Source organism: Cetorhinus maximus, chromosome 30 (genome assembly GCF_964194155.1).
Source record: "Cetorhinus maximus chromosome 30, sCetMax3.hap1.1, whole genome shotgun sequence".
NCBI lineage: Eukaryota > Metazoa > Chordata > Chondrichthyes > Lamniformes > Cetorhinidae > Cetorhinus > Cetorhinus maximus.
The window spans coordinates 10,173,580-10,188,087 of NC_135908.1; the positions used below are offsets into that span (position 1 = coordinate 10,173,580).

Below are 14,508 nucleotides of genomic sequence, written 5' to 3' on the forward strand. Positions count from 1 at the left end.
TTAAAATAGAAGCATGAAGAACGAGCAAAGTAAAGCAGTATTAACAACAATAATCTACATTTGTATAGTTCCTTTAACAGAGTGAGGTATCCCAAGGCACTTCACAGGAGCATTGTAAAGCAAAATTTGACACCGAGTCACATGAGGAGATATGAGGACAGATGACCGAAAGCTAGGTTAAACCGAAAGGTTTTAGTAAGTGGCTTAAAGGAGGAAAGTGAGGCGGAGAGAGAGAGTGTAGGGATGGAATTCCAGAGCTCAGGGCCCAGGAATGGCTACCAATGGATTAAAAATGGTGAAAAAAAATCTGGATACACATGCAAAATACTGCGTCATGTTAAGAAATCTGAAATAAAAGCAGATAACGCTGGAAGTACTCTGCAGGTCTGGCAACATTAGTGGAGAGTTAATGTTAAAGGCCAATGACCTCTCATTTGTTTTGCTGCTGAGTTGACTATTTCCAGCATATCCTGTTTTCATTTTTTTACATTAAAAAAAATCAGTGAGCTGGCATTGATTTACCAAAAATGTAGCTCAACACTGCCACCCAGTGTACATCTGCAGAAACACTGCCACCCAGTGTACATCTGCAGAAACACTGCCACCCAGTGTACATCTGCAGAAACACAGCCACCCAGTGTACATCTGCAGAAACACTGCCACCCAGTGTACATCTGCAGAAACACTGCCACCCAGTGTACATCTGCAGAAACACAGCCACCCAGTGTACATCTGCAGAAATAAAAACAAAAAACTGTGGATGCTGGAAATCCAAAACAAAAACAGAAATACCTGGAAAAACTCAGCAGGTCTGGCAGCATCGGCGGTGAAGAACAAAGTTGACGTTTCGAGTCCTCATGACCCTTCAACAGAACTAAGTTAAAATAGGAGAGGGGTGAAATATAAACTGGTTTAAGGTGGGGGGGTGGGGAGAGAGAAGTGGGAAGAAGTGAGAAGTCCCACTTCTCTCCCCCCACCTTAAACCAGCTTATATTTCACCCCTCTCCTATTTTTACTTAGTTCTGTTGAAGGGTCTTGAGGACTCGAAACGTCAACTCTTTTCTTCTCCGCCGATGCTGCCAGACCTGCTGAGTTTTTCCAGGTAATTCTGTTTTTGTTTTCTACATCTGCAGAAACACTGCCACCCAGCGTCCATCCCCAGTAACACTGCCACCCAGTGTATATCTGCAGTAACACTGCCACCCAGCGTCCATCCCCAGTAACACTGCCAACCAGTGTTCATCCCCAGTAACACTGCCACCAAATGTCCATCCCCAGTAACTCTGCCACCCAGTGTACATCTGCAGTAACACAGCCAGCCAACGTCCATCCCCAGTAACACTGCCACCCAGCATCCATCCCCAGTAACACTGCCACCCAGCGTCCATGCCCAGTAACACTGCTCCCAGTGTCCATTCCCAGTAACAGTGGGAGCGGAGAGGATCGAACCTGGGGGTGAACAGCGCCAGTGAAGCTTCTCAATAAAAATCTGAGGGTCGAGGCCCAGATCGAGCCAGTCGGAACAGCAGCTAAACCCCAACAGGAACCCTGCCAGAATTCGAAAAGGCTGACGAAAGTGACGTCAGTGCAAAGCAGGGAGCTGATTGGTAGGTAGTGGGTAAGTTGTTTTTCTCCACTTTAAGCTACATTAAGGAAATGTAAGAGTTCTAGATTTTTTTTAAAAAGGAAAGAAACTTAAATCATTTTTTATTTGGCTTAAATTTAGGGCAAGAGTATTTTTACTAAAAGCATGGTAGGGGAGCTCAGACCCGTGTGTTGTACGGCCTGCAGTATGTGGGAAGCCTTAGACGCTCCTGGCAGTCTGGATGGCCACATCTGCAGGATGTGCCACCAGTTTGATCAGCTTGAGTGCCGGGTTTCGGAGCTTGAGGGGTGGCTGGAGGCACAGCGATGCATCCGTGAGACTGAGAGTTACGTGGGTGGCACGTTTTTAGATGTGGTCACCCCGCAGCTTAAGGAAGTGCAGACAGAGAAGGAATGGGTGACCACCAGTCAGGAGAAGGGAGGCAGGCAAGTCGTCAGGAAAGCTCCAGAGTGCATCTCAAGAACCATTTTTCTGTTGGAAAACAGTGAGAGTGATGACTCCTCTGGAGAGTGCAGCCAGAGCCCAAGGAGGGAGGAGAAAGAGAGGAAGAGCAATAGTGGCAGGAGACTCAATAGTGAGGAGTACAGACAGACGTTTCTGCGGCCGTAGATGTGACTCCAGGATGGTGTGTGGCCTCCCTGGGGCCGGGGTCAAGGGTGTCACTGAACGGCCACAGGGCATTCTGAAGGGGGAGGGCAAACAATCAGAGATCATGGTTCATATTGGTACCAACAACATAGGTCCTGCAACAAGAATTTAGGGAGCTAGGTCGCAGATTGAAAAGCAGGGCCTCAAAGGTTGTAATCTCTGGATTATTCCCGGGGCCACATGCTAGTGAGTATAGGAATAGGCAGATAGAACAGATGAATGTGTGGCTGAAGGGTTGGTGCAGGAGGGAGGGCTTCAGTATCCTGAATCACTGGGTCTGTTTCTGGTGAAGGTGGGACCTGTACAAGTTGGATGAGTTACACCTGAACCAGAACGGGACCAACATCCTGGGGGGGGTGGGGGGGGGTGGGGGTTTGCTAGTGCTTTTGGTGGAGCTTTAAACTAATTTGGCAGGGAGATGGGATATGGAGTGGAGGTATAGTAGGGGGTGATATAAAGACAAATATAGAACAAAAACAAATTCAGTCTGGAAGGCAGGGCATATATAGTCAAGTTAAGGCACAAGGGAGCATGGCAAGGCTGGATGACATTTATTTTAATGCAAGGAGTCTTGCGATGACAGATGAGTTGAGGGTGTTGACTAACACATGGGGAAGCAATGATTTCACGGAGACATGGTTGAGGGAGGGGCAGGACTGGCAGCTCAATATTCCGGGGTATGGAATCTTCAGGCAAGACAGCGGGGCGTGGGGGGTTGTGGTGGGCGGATTGTAAAATAGGAGGTGGAGTTGCAATATTGATCAAGGAGTCAATTACTGAAATAAGGAGGGATGACATCTTAGAAGGTTCCTCAAATGAGGCCATATGGGTAGAACTTAAAAACAAAAAGGGGGAAATTACAATGCTGGGAATGTACTATAGACTCCCAAATAGTCTGGGAGAGAGAGAAGGGCAGTTATGTAGGCAAATCTCAGAGCAAAATAATAGGGTAATAATAGTAGGGGATTTCAATAAAGTGTGAAAGGTTTAAAGGGGGTGGAATTCTTAAAATATACCCAGGAGAGCTTTTTAAGCCAGAAAGTCCTACAAGAGAGGGGGCAGTGCTGGATCTAGTTTTAGGGAACGAAGCTGGGCAAGTGGTAGAAGAGTCAGTGGGGGGGCATTTCGGTGATAGTGACCCATGGTAAGATTTAGGGTAATTATGGAAAAAGACAAAGATGGACTGGAAATAAATGTTCTGAATTGGGGGAAGGCCAATTTCAATATGATAAGATAGGATCTGGCCAAAATAGACTGGGAGCAGCTACTTGTAGGAAAGTCTACATCAGAGCAGTGGGAGTCGTTCAAAAAGGAAATAGTGAGAGTTCAGGGCCAACATGTTCCCGTAAAGGTGAAGGGTGGGACCAACGAGTCCAGAGAACCCTGAATGTCGAGGAATGTACAGTATTAAGGTAAAAAAGGGAAGCTTATGGTAGATACCGAGAGTTCAAAACTTGCCGAAGCTCTAGAGGAGTACAGAAAGTGCAGAGGGTTACTTAAAAATTAAATTAGGAGAGTGAAGAGGGGGCATGAAAAAACACTGGTGGGTAAAATAAAGGTAAATCCAAAAGTGTTTTATAAGTATATTAGGTGCAAGAGGAAAGAGTAAGGCCCATTAAGGACCAAAGTGGCAATCTGAGAGAGGAGCCGGAAGACAAGTGTGAGGTTTTGAGTATTTTCCATCTGTATTCACTATAGAGAAGGTCGATGTAGGTATAGAAATCAGGGAGGGGGAGCTGTGATATACTTGAACAAATTAGCATTGAGAGGGAGGGGGTATTAGCAGCTTTAGCAGGCTTAAAGGTGGATAAATCCCCAGGCCCAGATGAGATGTATCCCAGGCTGCTGTGGGAGGCAAGGGAGGAGATTGCAGGGGCCCTGATATTAATTTTCAAATCCTCTCTGGCCACTGGAGAGGTGCCAGAGGACTGGAGGACAGCTAATGTGGTACCATTATTCAAGGACGGTGGTTGGGATAAACCAAGGAGCTCTTGGCCAGTGAGTCTAACATCAATGGTAGGGAAACTTTTGGAAAAAGTTCTGAGGGACAGAATTAATCTCCACTTGGAGAGGCAAGGATTAATCAAGGATAATCAGCATGGCTTTGTCAGGGGGAGATCATGTCTAACAAATTTGATTGAAATTTTCGAGGAGGTGACTGGGTGTGTAGATGAGGGTAGGATAGTTGATGTAGTCTACATGGACATCAGTAAGGCATTTGACAATGTCTCGCATGGGAGACTGGTCAAGAAGGTGAGAGCCCTTGGGATCCAGGGCAATTTGGCAAATTGGATCCAAAATTGGCTTAGTGGTAGGAGGCAGAGGGTGATGGTCGTAGGTTGTTTTTGTGACTGGAAGCCTGTGTCCAGTGGTGTACCGCAGGGTTTGGTGCTGGGTTCCTTGCTGTTTGTAATGATCTAGACATGAATGTAGGAGGTATGATCAGTAAGTTCGCAAATGACACGAAAATTGGTGGTGTGGTAAATAGCGAGGAGGAAAGCCTTACACCACAGGACGATATAGACAGACTGTTCAGATGGGCAGAACAGTGGCAAAAGGAAATTAATCCTGAAAAGTGTGAGGTGATGCATTTTGGGAGAACTAACAAGGCAAGGCTGTACATGATGAATGGTAAGACCCTAGGAAGTACAGAGGATCAGAGGGACCTTGGTATGCATGTTCATAGGCAGCAGGACAGGTAGATAAGGTGGTTTAGAAGGCATATGAGATACTTGGCCTTTATTAGTCGATGCATAGAACACAAGAGCATGGAGGTTATGTTGGAGCTGTATAAAGTGTTAGTTAGGCCAGATCGGGAGTACTGTGTGCAGTTCTGGTTGCCACACTATAGGAAGGATGTGATTGCATTGGAGAGGGTGCAGAGGAGATTCACCAGGATGTTGCCTGGGCTGAAGTGTTTCAGCTATGAAGAGACACTAGATAGGCTGGGGTTGTTTTCCTTACAGCAGAGAAGGCTGAGGGGGGACCTGATAGAGGTGTGCAAAATTATGAGGGGTATAGATAGGGTAGACAGGAAGAAACTTTTAACCTTAGTGGAGGGGGTAATAACCAGGGGGAATAGGTTTAAGGTAAGGGGCAGGAGGTTTAGAGGGGATTTGAGGAAAACTTTTTTAACCCAGGGGGTGGGGAGGGTATCTGGAACTCACTGGCTGAGGGGGCGGTAGAGGCAGGAACCCTCATAACATGTAAGAAGTATTTAGATGAACATTTGAAACGCCATAGCACACAAGACTATGGGCCAAGTACTGGAAAATGGGATTAGTGTAGATAGGGGCTTGATGACCAGCACGGACACGATGGGCTGAAGGGCCTCTTTCCATGCTGTAAAACTCTATGACACTATGACTCTAACACAGCCACCCAGTGTCCATCCCCAGTAACACAGCCACCCAATGTCCATCCCCAGTAACACTGTCACCCAGTGTCCATCCCCAGTAACACAGCCACCCAGTGTCCATCCCCAGTAACACTGCCACCCAGTGTTCATCCCTAGTAACACAGCCACCCAGTGTCCATCCCCAGTAACACAGCCACCCAGTGTCCATCCCCAGTAACACTGCCACCCAGTGTCCATCCCCAGTAACACTGCCACCCAGTGTCCATCCCCAGTAACACAGCCACCCAGTGTCCATCCCCAGTAACACAGCCACCCAGTGTCCATCCCCAGTAACACAGCCACCCAGTGTCCATCCCCAGTAACACAGCCACCCAGTGTCCATCCCCAGTAACACTGCCACCCAGTGTCCATCCCCAGTAACACTGCCACCCAGTGTCCATCCCCAGTAACACTGCCACCCAGTGTTCATCCCTAGTAACACAGCCACCCAGTGTCCATCCCCAGTAACACTGCCACCCAGTTGCCCATCCCCAATAACACAGAACATACGAATTAGGAGCATGAGTAGGCCACTTGGCCCCTCAAGCCTGCTCCGCCATTCAATAAGATCATAGCCGATCTGATTGTAACCACCTGCTTACCCCCGATAAACTTTCACCCCTTGTTTATCAGGAATCTATCTACCTCTGCCTAAAAACATTCACTCTGCTTCCACTGCCTAACACTGCCACCCAGCGTTCATCCCCAGTAACACTGCCATCCAGCGTCCATCCCCAGTAACACTGCCATCCAGTGTCCATCCCCAGTAACACAGCCACTCAGTGTCCATCCCCAGTAACACTGCCACCCAGTGTCCATTCCCAGTAACACTGCCACCCGGTGTCCACTCTGTTAACATTGGCATAGAGTGTGCTTGTAAAGATTAATGTATCTCCTTCCCTGCAACTCTCATCCCTCACATTAATGAATGCAAAATTCACAAAATAATTTAAAATCTAATCGATTTGGAACTAGACCTGAGCAAAAATATCAGAGATAAAAACAAAAAACTACTGCGGATGCTGGAAATCCAAAACAAAAACAGAATTACCTGGAAAAACTCAGCAGGTCTGGCAGCATCGGTGGAGAAGAAAAGAGTCGACGTTTCGAGTCCACATCAGTTCTGTTGAAGGGTCATGTGGACTTGAAATGTCGACTCTTTTCTTCTCCACCGATGCTGCCAGACCTGCTGAGTTTTTCCAGATAATTCTGTTTTTGTTTTGTTTCAAAAATATCAGCGTTCATTCAGACAGATTTTATCAACATGAAGTTAAAGCTTTTGAATTGGTCAAAGCTAAAAGTTATTTTGACATTTTAAAGTTACACTATCTCTCCGCTAATACTTAAGGGGCTTCCAACAATGTCAAATATCCAAAGCCTGTATGTGATAGCAGATTTGGAAAGTATCTATCTCTCCTTCCTAAACAGGGTGAGTTTTTGGGGCATCAGCAGAGAGCGTTCTATTCCCTCCAGTGAACTTGTTTGGTCACTCATTGCGAGAGTGAGGAGCGAATCTAAAAAACACTCTTACCTTCAGTTCAGTATTAATGGTAACAACAGGAGCCTCGTCATTAATGGGGATCACGGTCACAGTCACTGACATTGGCTCACTCTGTCTGCCAATCTCTGAAATGTTGGCAATTATAGTGAAGCTGTCCATCAACGTTTCACTGTTGTCATGGAAATAAAACACTGCTTCTTCTTGGACCTAAAAATGTGCAGGAAAGGAATATTAGGAAGGAAGATCTCAGAAATAGCAAAGCAAATACTAAGCAAATGATTTAAATCAATAGAGCCCCATACAGATCAGTTGCTGTGTATCAGTGGATATTTTGCGCATCTCATTGATACTGGTCATTACTGAGCAGCCCATTGCCTATAATAAGCAGGTACCAGAGATGTGCCATACCTAGGGGATATTGTTAGAATATTACCTAGTTCCTCAAGACAAGAAAGACAGAAACATCTAGATTAGTTTTAAGCACCCCTAAAACATAGCAGCCACCTGTAAACTTTACCAGGGCAGCGTTTTGAGGACACACATTGATTGTGCATTTGAGTTCTAGAATACTATTGGCAGAACGCATGCGATTTCTCTGAATGGATGGCGGGTGATGGGCTGCATAACACATACTAAGGTGGCAATGTCCCATGAGCTCTGAGACTGCAAGAGGTGCAGTCAGACAGGAGAAGGAAGATCAACAAAAGGAAATACCAGTCAACCTACCGCTCCCATAGTAAAAGAAGAAACACTGTCTTCAGGAAGTCTTTGGTGTCCAATTCTGCCATGCTTAGGGGCTTTGGTTACATAAAATTCGAAATTCGAAGAGGTAAGGTAATTGGAAATATTTAGGATATCTCCGGTGAGGGCCTGTGCATCGCCTTCTCTCACTGAGATATTCTGTGTCACCAAGAGAATTACATCAGGAATGAGTTCTACCAGTACTGTGAGACCATCGACCATCTTAAATCCATTGGACACGTCGAGAATGAATGCATCCCCCTGAGGGCTGAATCTGGAATTAACATACTGAACTCTTCCTCCATTTATATCATCCTGGGAAAATGACTTGAGGGGTTCCTGTTGGCCAGTCAGGCTCTCAGTCACCATGACCAACTGACCATTCACAGGAGCTGCTTTCACAGAGTAGATCAAATCTGATGGAACACTATCGTTGTGAAAGACCTGTCCAAGAAAGCACAAAAAAAAACCAAAATACATTCATTTAAAACACAAACAACAGCTTGGTAATTCAGTGAACAACAGGCAACCAATTTAACCCCTGGCTTGACACACCAAGGACATGAACCACGGAGCTTTATGAGTAATCTTGTCTCACAATTCTTTCAAAGATAATACATTCTTGCATCAATTTGAGAGAAGACACAAGACTTCAATGAAAGACAGTCTCAAGTCAACTCTTAATAAACAATCTCACAGGATATCAAAGGTGCTGGTAATGATGAAGACATTCTCCACGATCCAGTTCATAGCTTCTGCAACACTGATCAGCATTAGGGAAATACCACTTTCAAACTGCTTATAATGACAATCAACAAATACAGGGTAATTAGGCTAGGAATATCGCTGAATGGGTGGCAGATGATGGACTGCATAACACACACGGGGGTGACAATGTCCCATGAGCACTAAGACTGCAAGCGGCGGGGGGCAGTCAGACAAGAGAGGCAAGACTGACAAAAAGAGGGAGAAATATTGAACAACTCTGTAGCTGGGGCAGAGATCACTGCTTTCTCCTGGGGGTGTAGACATCTTTGAAGGGGGGTGCAGGAGATTGTGATAACGTTGGCTGATACATGTCTGCTCAGTTTCCAAAAGTTATGACAGCGCGGAGTGAGGGGTTGATGTGGCAGGGGAAAGCTGCCTGTTAGTCAGCCTAGCTGCAATAACAAAACCCACTGCTCCACCGAACATCACCGCGACAGATTTAAAATGGAGAACAGGCACTTAGACCGCCTCCTGCAGGCACGGCTGGATAATGGCACTTGTACAATGTGTTTCTTCGCATAGGAATTTTCAATGAATGATGAAATGGAATGGTGTAACATAACCAACATTTTTAAAGTATTATGTATTAGATATTCATAAATCATGGGGAGTCTCTGTAAGGCAGATAATTCAGACACCAAGCTAGTGGTATCCTGAATGTAAACACCGGCTTGCATTTATAAAAAACCTTTACTGTAATAAAAATATCCCAAAGCTCTTATACATAGGAACAGGAGCAAGCCATTTAACCCCTCGAGTCTGTTCTGCCATTCACTGAGATCATGGCTGATCTGTGACTTAACTCCATATACCCTCCTTTGCCCCATATCCCTTAACACCTTCTGTTAACAAAAATCTATCAGCCTCAAATTTAAAATTAACAGTTGATCTAGCAACAATTGCCCTTTGAGTGTAGAAGTGTTTCCTAACTTCACTCCGAAAGATTTGGTTCTAATTTTTAGACCATGTCACCTAATCCTAGACTCCCCAGTCAGCGGAAATAGTTTCCCTCTATCTACCCTATCATTTCCCCTTAATATTTTGATACTTTGATTAAATCACCCCTTTTAACCTCCTAAATTCCAGGGAATACAACACCAGTTTGTGTAATCTCAGCTTGTAATTTGAAGTCTAAGTATTATTCTGGTAAATCTACACTGCACTCTCCCCAAGGCCAATGTCTCCTTGAGATCTGAAGAAGAGTCATACGGACTTGAAACATTATCTCTCTCTCTCCACAGACGCTATCAGACCTGCTGAGTTTTTCCAGCATTTTTTGTTTTCATCTCCTTGCTAAGGTTGGTTCCCAGAACTGAACACAGTACTCCAGGTGTAATCTAACCAAGACTTTGTACAGTTGAAGTGTAACTTCTACTCGCCTGTATTCCAGTCCTCTCGATATAAAGGCCAGCTTTCCATTTGCCTTTTTGATTGTCTGTACGTGTCAATTACATTTTAATGATCTGTGTACCTGGACCCCAAGTCTCTTTGGAACTCCAATCTTTGTAGCTTTTCAGCATTTAAAGTATTCTGATCTATCCTTTTTAGCTCAAAGTTAATGATCTCACCTCTGCCTACTTGCTGAGATTTACCTTCAGTAGGAAGACTGCCCTTTGTGGACCCTTAGTGAATCACAGCAAGTTTAATGCTGGATTACAACTGACTACATGAGAAACATACATCAGGAATCAGGATCATCAGCACAGTCTTAGCACAATATAAAACTTACACAAAAACAGAAAATGCTGGAAAAACTCAGCTGGTCTAACAGCATCTGTGGAGAGAAAGACAGAGTTAACGTTTCGAGTCCGTATGACTCTTCTTCAGTGCTTACACAATGGCCTCTGGCCAACATCACATTTTTCAGGAAATTTCTTCTGTGTTGTATTTCAACAAGAGCTGCAGCCCAGCTAACACTGCTGCTAAAATGGCAGACAGCAGAAGTTCATACTGTTCAGTTAAAATGTTCAAATGCTAATCTCACCCATCTGGATCTCATTATTTGAAATTCCCACATAAGAAATAAAGCAAAGTACAGGAGCAGAAAATATTTATCCATCCATCCGGTCCCAGGATCTCAATCGCCTACTCTCTTAAACATCCACCAAGTTTTCTCTTAAAATATCCCACACTCTCTGCCTTCACCTCTTCTCCAGAGACCATTCCACATGCTTACTCCTCTGTGCAAAGTGATTAAGTGTACACTCTCTGTGCTTCCCTCTTTTACGCTTCAGCCATGTTCCTAGTTTTGGAGTTTGTGACGATCTCAAACAGATTACTGGAATTCAATTTTTCTAGCCCTTTAAATATCTTTTATTCTTGAGTAATTTCTCCTGACTTGACTTCTTTGGACTAAACGGTCAGAGATTCTTCAACCTGACATCATTGCTGAGATATCTTCAGCTGGGTAAATAGGAATATAGGGGTTATTGGATGAAAACAATCCGAGGTCCATCAGTTAAATATTTAAATAAAAACAGTGTGCAGGGTTATGGGGAAAAGGCACGAGCCATAATGCTCATTTGGAGAGCTGGTATAGACACAATGGGCCGAATAGCCTCCTTTTGCGTCGTAACAATTCTGTGAGTTCACCTTCTACCATCCTGGTAGTCACATTATACAATCATAATGGAGTTATTGATTAATCACAGGGATCAATCTCTATCAATGTGTCTACAATAGACCCAGGCATGAGTAGGGAAAACCCTCAGTGCTGGAGAGATTTGAAAACCATTAGACCCAAGTCACATGCTCTTCCTAATCACATTACACGTCACCAAACATCATGCCTCAAATTACTCATCTACTGGATCCCGAAATAGTATTTTCTGAGGGAAATCTATCTCATTTGCAATTGAATGAATCAATACCAACTGCCTCCACTGTCTCTGTAGGGAGTCTGTCTGAAAGTTTGACCACTCGCTCACTGTAATAGTGTTTCTGCAGATTAGTTTTGAATTTAGCCTCCACACCACCCCACCCCCCCACCCACCCTTCGACAGTCGCTTGTATCCTCTGGTTCTGTTCTGGGCAAGGTGAAGCAACTGGTCATGGTCAGCATTGTCTAATCCTGAAAACAGCAATCTGATCACCCCTTCTCTTCAATTTGAACATACTTAGCCTACAATAATCATTCCTCAAAATTCAGCTCCTCTATTCCCTTAATCATTCTTGCTGCTCCCCTTTGTATCCTTTCAATAGCTGCAATATCCTTTTCTGCTGTGGTGGTATAAATACGGAAATAGAAATTGTTACTGTTATGACCAGAATGCTGCACAGTGCAGTCACACCACTTATTTATAAAGTGGCAGATTTCCTTTATTATTTCAGCTCAATTTTGACCTTTTAATATCTGGTTTGTTTTATTCGCTACCACCAAGCATTGTTGCAATAATTTCAATTTATTGCCAGTCAGGGCAGCCAGGTCTCTTTCATTTTCCATGCGCGTTATTTTCTTTCACTTAAGTCATCATTACTTCCTGAACTTCTTGTTCCCCCCTTGTGAAACACTTTGTATTTCTCGCCATCGAATTTCATCTGCCAGCTGTCTGCCCAATTCCCAGTTATATTCAAACTCTCCTGTCGTTTATCTTTGCAGTCCACTTTCATCAGCTTTGCATCTACAGAGAGACAGGAGGAGGTGCAAATAATAAAAAAATAAAAATAGATTTCCAAGTACGATACTGGAAGTTATAACTATCAGGAAAGGTTGAACAGCCTGGCTTGCTTTTCACTGGCAAAGAGAAGACTGAGAGAGCAACCTGATAGAGATCTTTCAAATTATGAAAGAGCTTGATAGGGTAGAGGTAGAGAATGCGTTTCCACTTGTGGGGGAGACCAGAACTACAGGCCATGAATATAATAAATCTACCAAAGAATTCAATAGGATTTACCAAGAGAGTGTTAAGAATGTGGAACTTACTAACCATGCGGAAATAGTTGAGGTGAATACCATAGATTTGTTTAAGGGAAGCTATATAGGCAGATGAGGGAGAAAGGAATAGAAAGATATGCTGATAAGGGTTAGATAATGTAGGGTAGGAGGAGGCTCATGCGGAGCATAAACCAGCATGGACCAGCTGGGCCGAATGGTCTTTTTCTGTGCTGTAAATTCTGTACAGATTTGGTCACGGTGAAGTATGTTGGAAAGCTTTTTTTTATATTAAATGTTTTATATAATTGCAAGTTGTTATGGGCTGTCAGCTGGATTGTGCTCAGTGTTCAATGTATGGCTATAACCGAGCCTTATGCAGTCTAATGGCCAAAAATAAAAAACATAAATAAAAAGTTTAAAAAAGGAAAACATTTTCATAACTGAGAAACTAGATGGGAATTTACACAACAGGGAACTTTTAGCACAATCAGTAGAATGAATACTTTTCATTAAAGATAAATAAAAGATAGTAGGCAGGAGTTAAATTAGAATAAAGTAAGTTAGAGAATTTTTCCAAGTATTAAATTTCCCTTTCTAAACTTATCCAGCTGGGTTTAAACTCAATGGCCCAAACTAAAGACTATGAAACAGCTTTGAACAGCTGACATGCAGCTGCTAAGTCGCATTCTCACAGATAACCATCAGTATATTTAAATGAGAGGCAATAAAGCGATGAAAGTAATTCCAGATTCTGCAGTGAGCATGAAGAAAGATATGCAACTGTTTCACCTCATTACTGTGGAATGAACATAAAGGATAAGGTTAAGTCCAAATCTTCAAGCAAAATTAATGGGTACATTTTCACAGTGGTGGGGATTGGCCGAGCAAGTGGTACCAATTATCCTAAGACAGAATCAAATCCCTATGAAAGAATTTCGGAAGTAATCAAACACATTTCCTAAACCCAAGAACTATTAAAAAGGCCAGACTATCATAGCTGTAAAGTGAGAGAGAGAGTGAGAGAGAGAGCAAATCCTGTCACATCACCACCAGATGGTAGTGTGAGGCAGTGCTGACCTGCATTTTTACTGCTCACGAGATCTATAGATCTTATAGGTCACACTCAAGCACCATGCTATCACTGAATCCTAAGGCTCACCCACTTCAGAAGGATGGGAAGCAGAATCCTGTAGGATTAAAGCCCAAGGACCTCTGGCTCCAAATCCAGTGCTTAATGGACTGATCAATGCCTTATAAATTGAACAAAATATTAAAAGTTGCCTGCAATGCTGAAAATTACAAGCAGAATTAATGGCCTCACATAATGAAAAAGTAAATTGAATGGAATTTTAAAAATATAGAAAAGGTCAAAAAATTAACTGAACGAGGATTGAATCAAAGGGAGGAGGTTTCTAAGCTTCTTGCTTAGTGAGCCTACAGTTCCTCAGAACACTCTAGATTATTCCACTTTAATTTAGACAGAATGTTTAAGGAAGCTGAGTGATTTTGAGTTGGGAAAAGGAAGTGTTCGAGGTCACAAAATTGAAAAGTTTTTAAGATTATGAAGGGAATTCATACATTGTTCCAGGCAAATTATCCCTGGTAGAAAAAGGTTCAAATCCCAGTGAGTATGAATTGAAAATGAGGGAGTAGGGGTAGGCAGGAAAGTTGAGGGAACTATTTCACTCAAAGGGTTATAGAGTTGTGGAATAAGGAAGGATATTGATTCATCTTAATATTTATCTATTGCAGGATCTAATAGCAGGTTAACAAGCAAGATAAGGACCACCCTCGATAACTCAGTTGGTAATCACAAAATCCAGCGGAATCATATGAATCAAAGTCAATGCCAAGTCTGTGCTACATCAGCTGATCTCAACCAGGGCAGAACCTGGGTGCCACAATTATCCTTAGTGTCCCAGAAATAAGAAGGGGGCAAGCTGACCAGGGTTCCCTATTGGATCACTATCACA

The 14,508-nt window shown here is 43.5% G+C and overlaps 1 protein-coding gene across 1 annotated transcript in view; it reads right to left on the minus strand.

Annotated features, from left to right (window-relative positions):
- Positions 1 to 14,508, minus strand: part of cspg4 (chondroitin sulfate proteoglycan 4) — a 62,003-nt gene that overhangs the window by 17,188 nt on the left and 30,307 nt on the right. The window contains exons 4-5 of the mRNA XM_078532435.1: positions 7,879 to 8,337; positions 7,183 to 7,359 (exon numbers count right to left, since the gene is read on the minus strand). Of these exons, the coding sequence (XP_078388561.1) occupies positions 7,183 to 7,359; positions 7,879 to 8,337 (636 nt within the window). The remainder of the gene's footprint in view (positions 1 to 7,182; positions 7,360 to 7,878; positions 8,338 to 14,508) is intronic.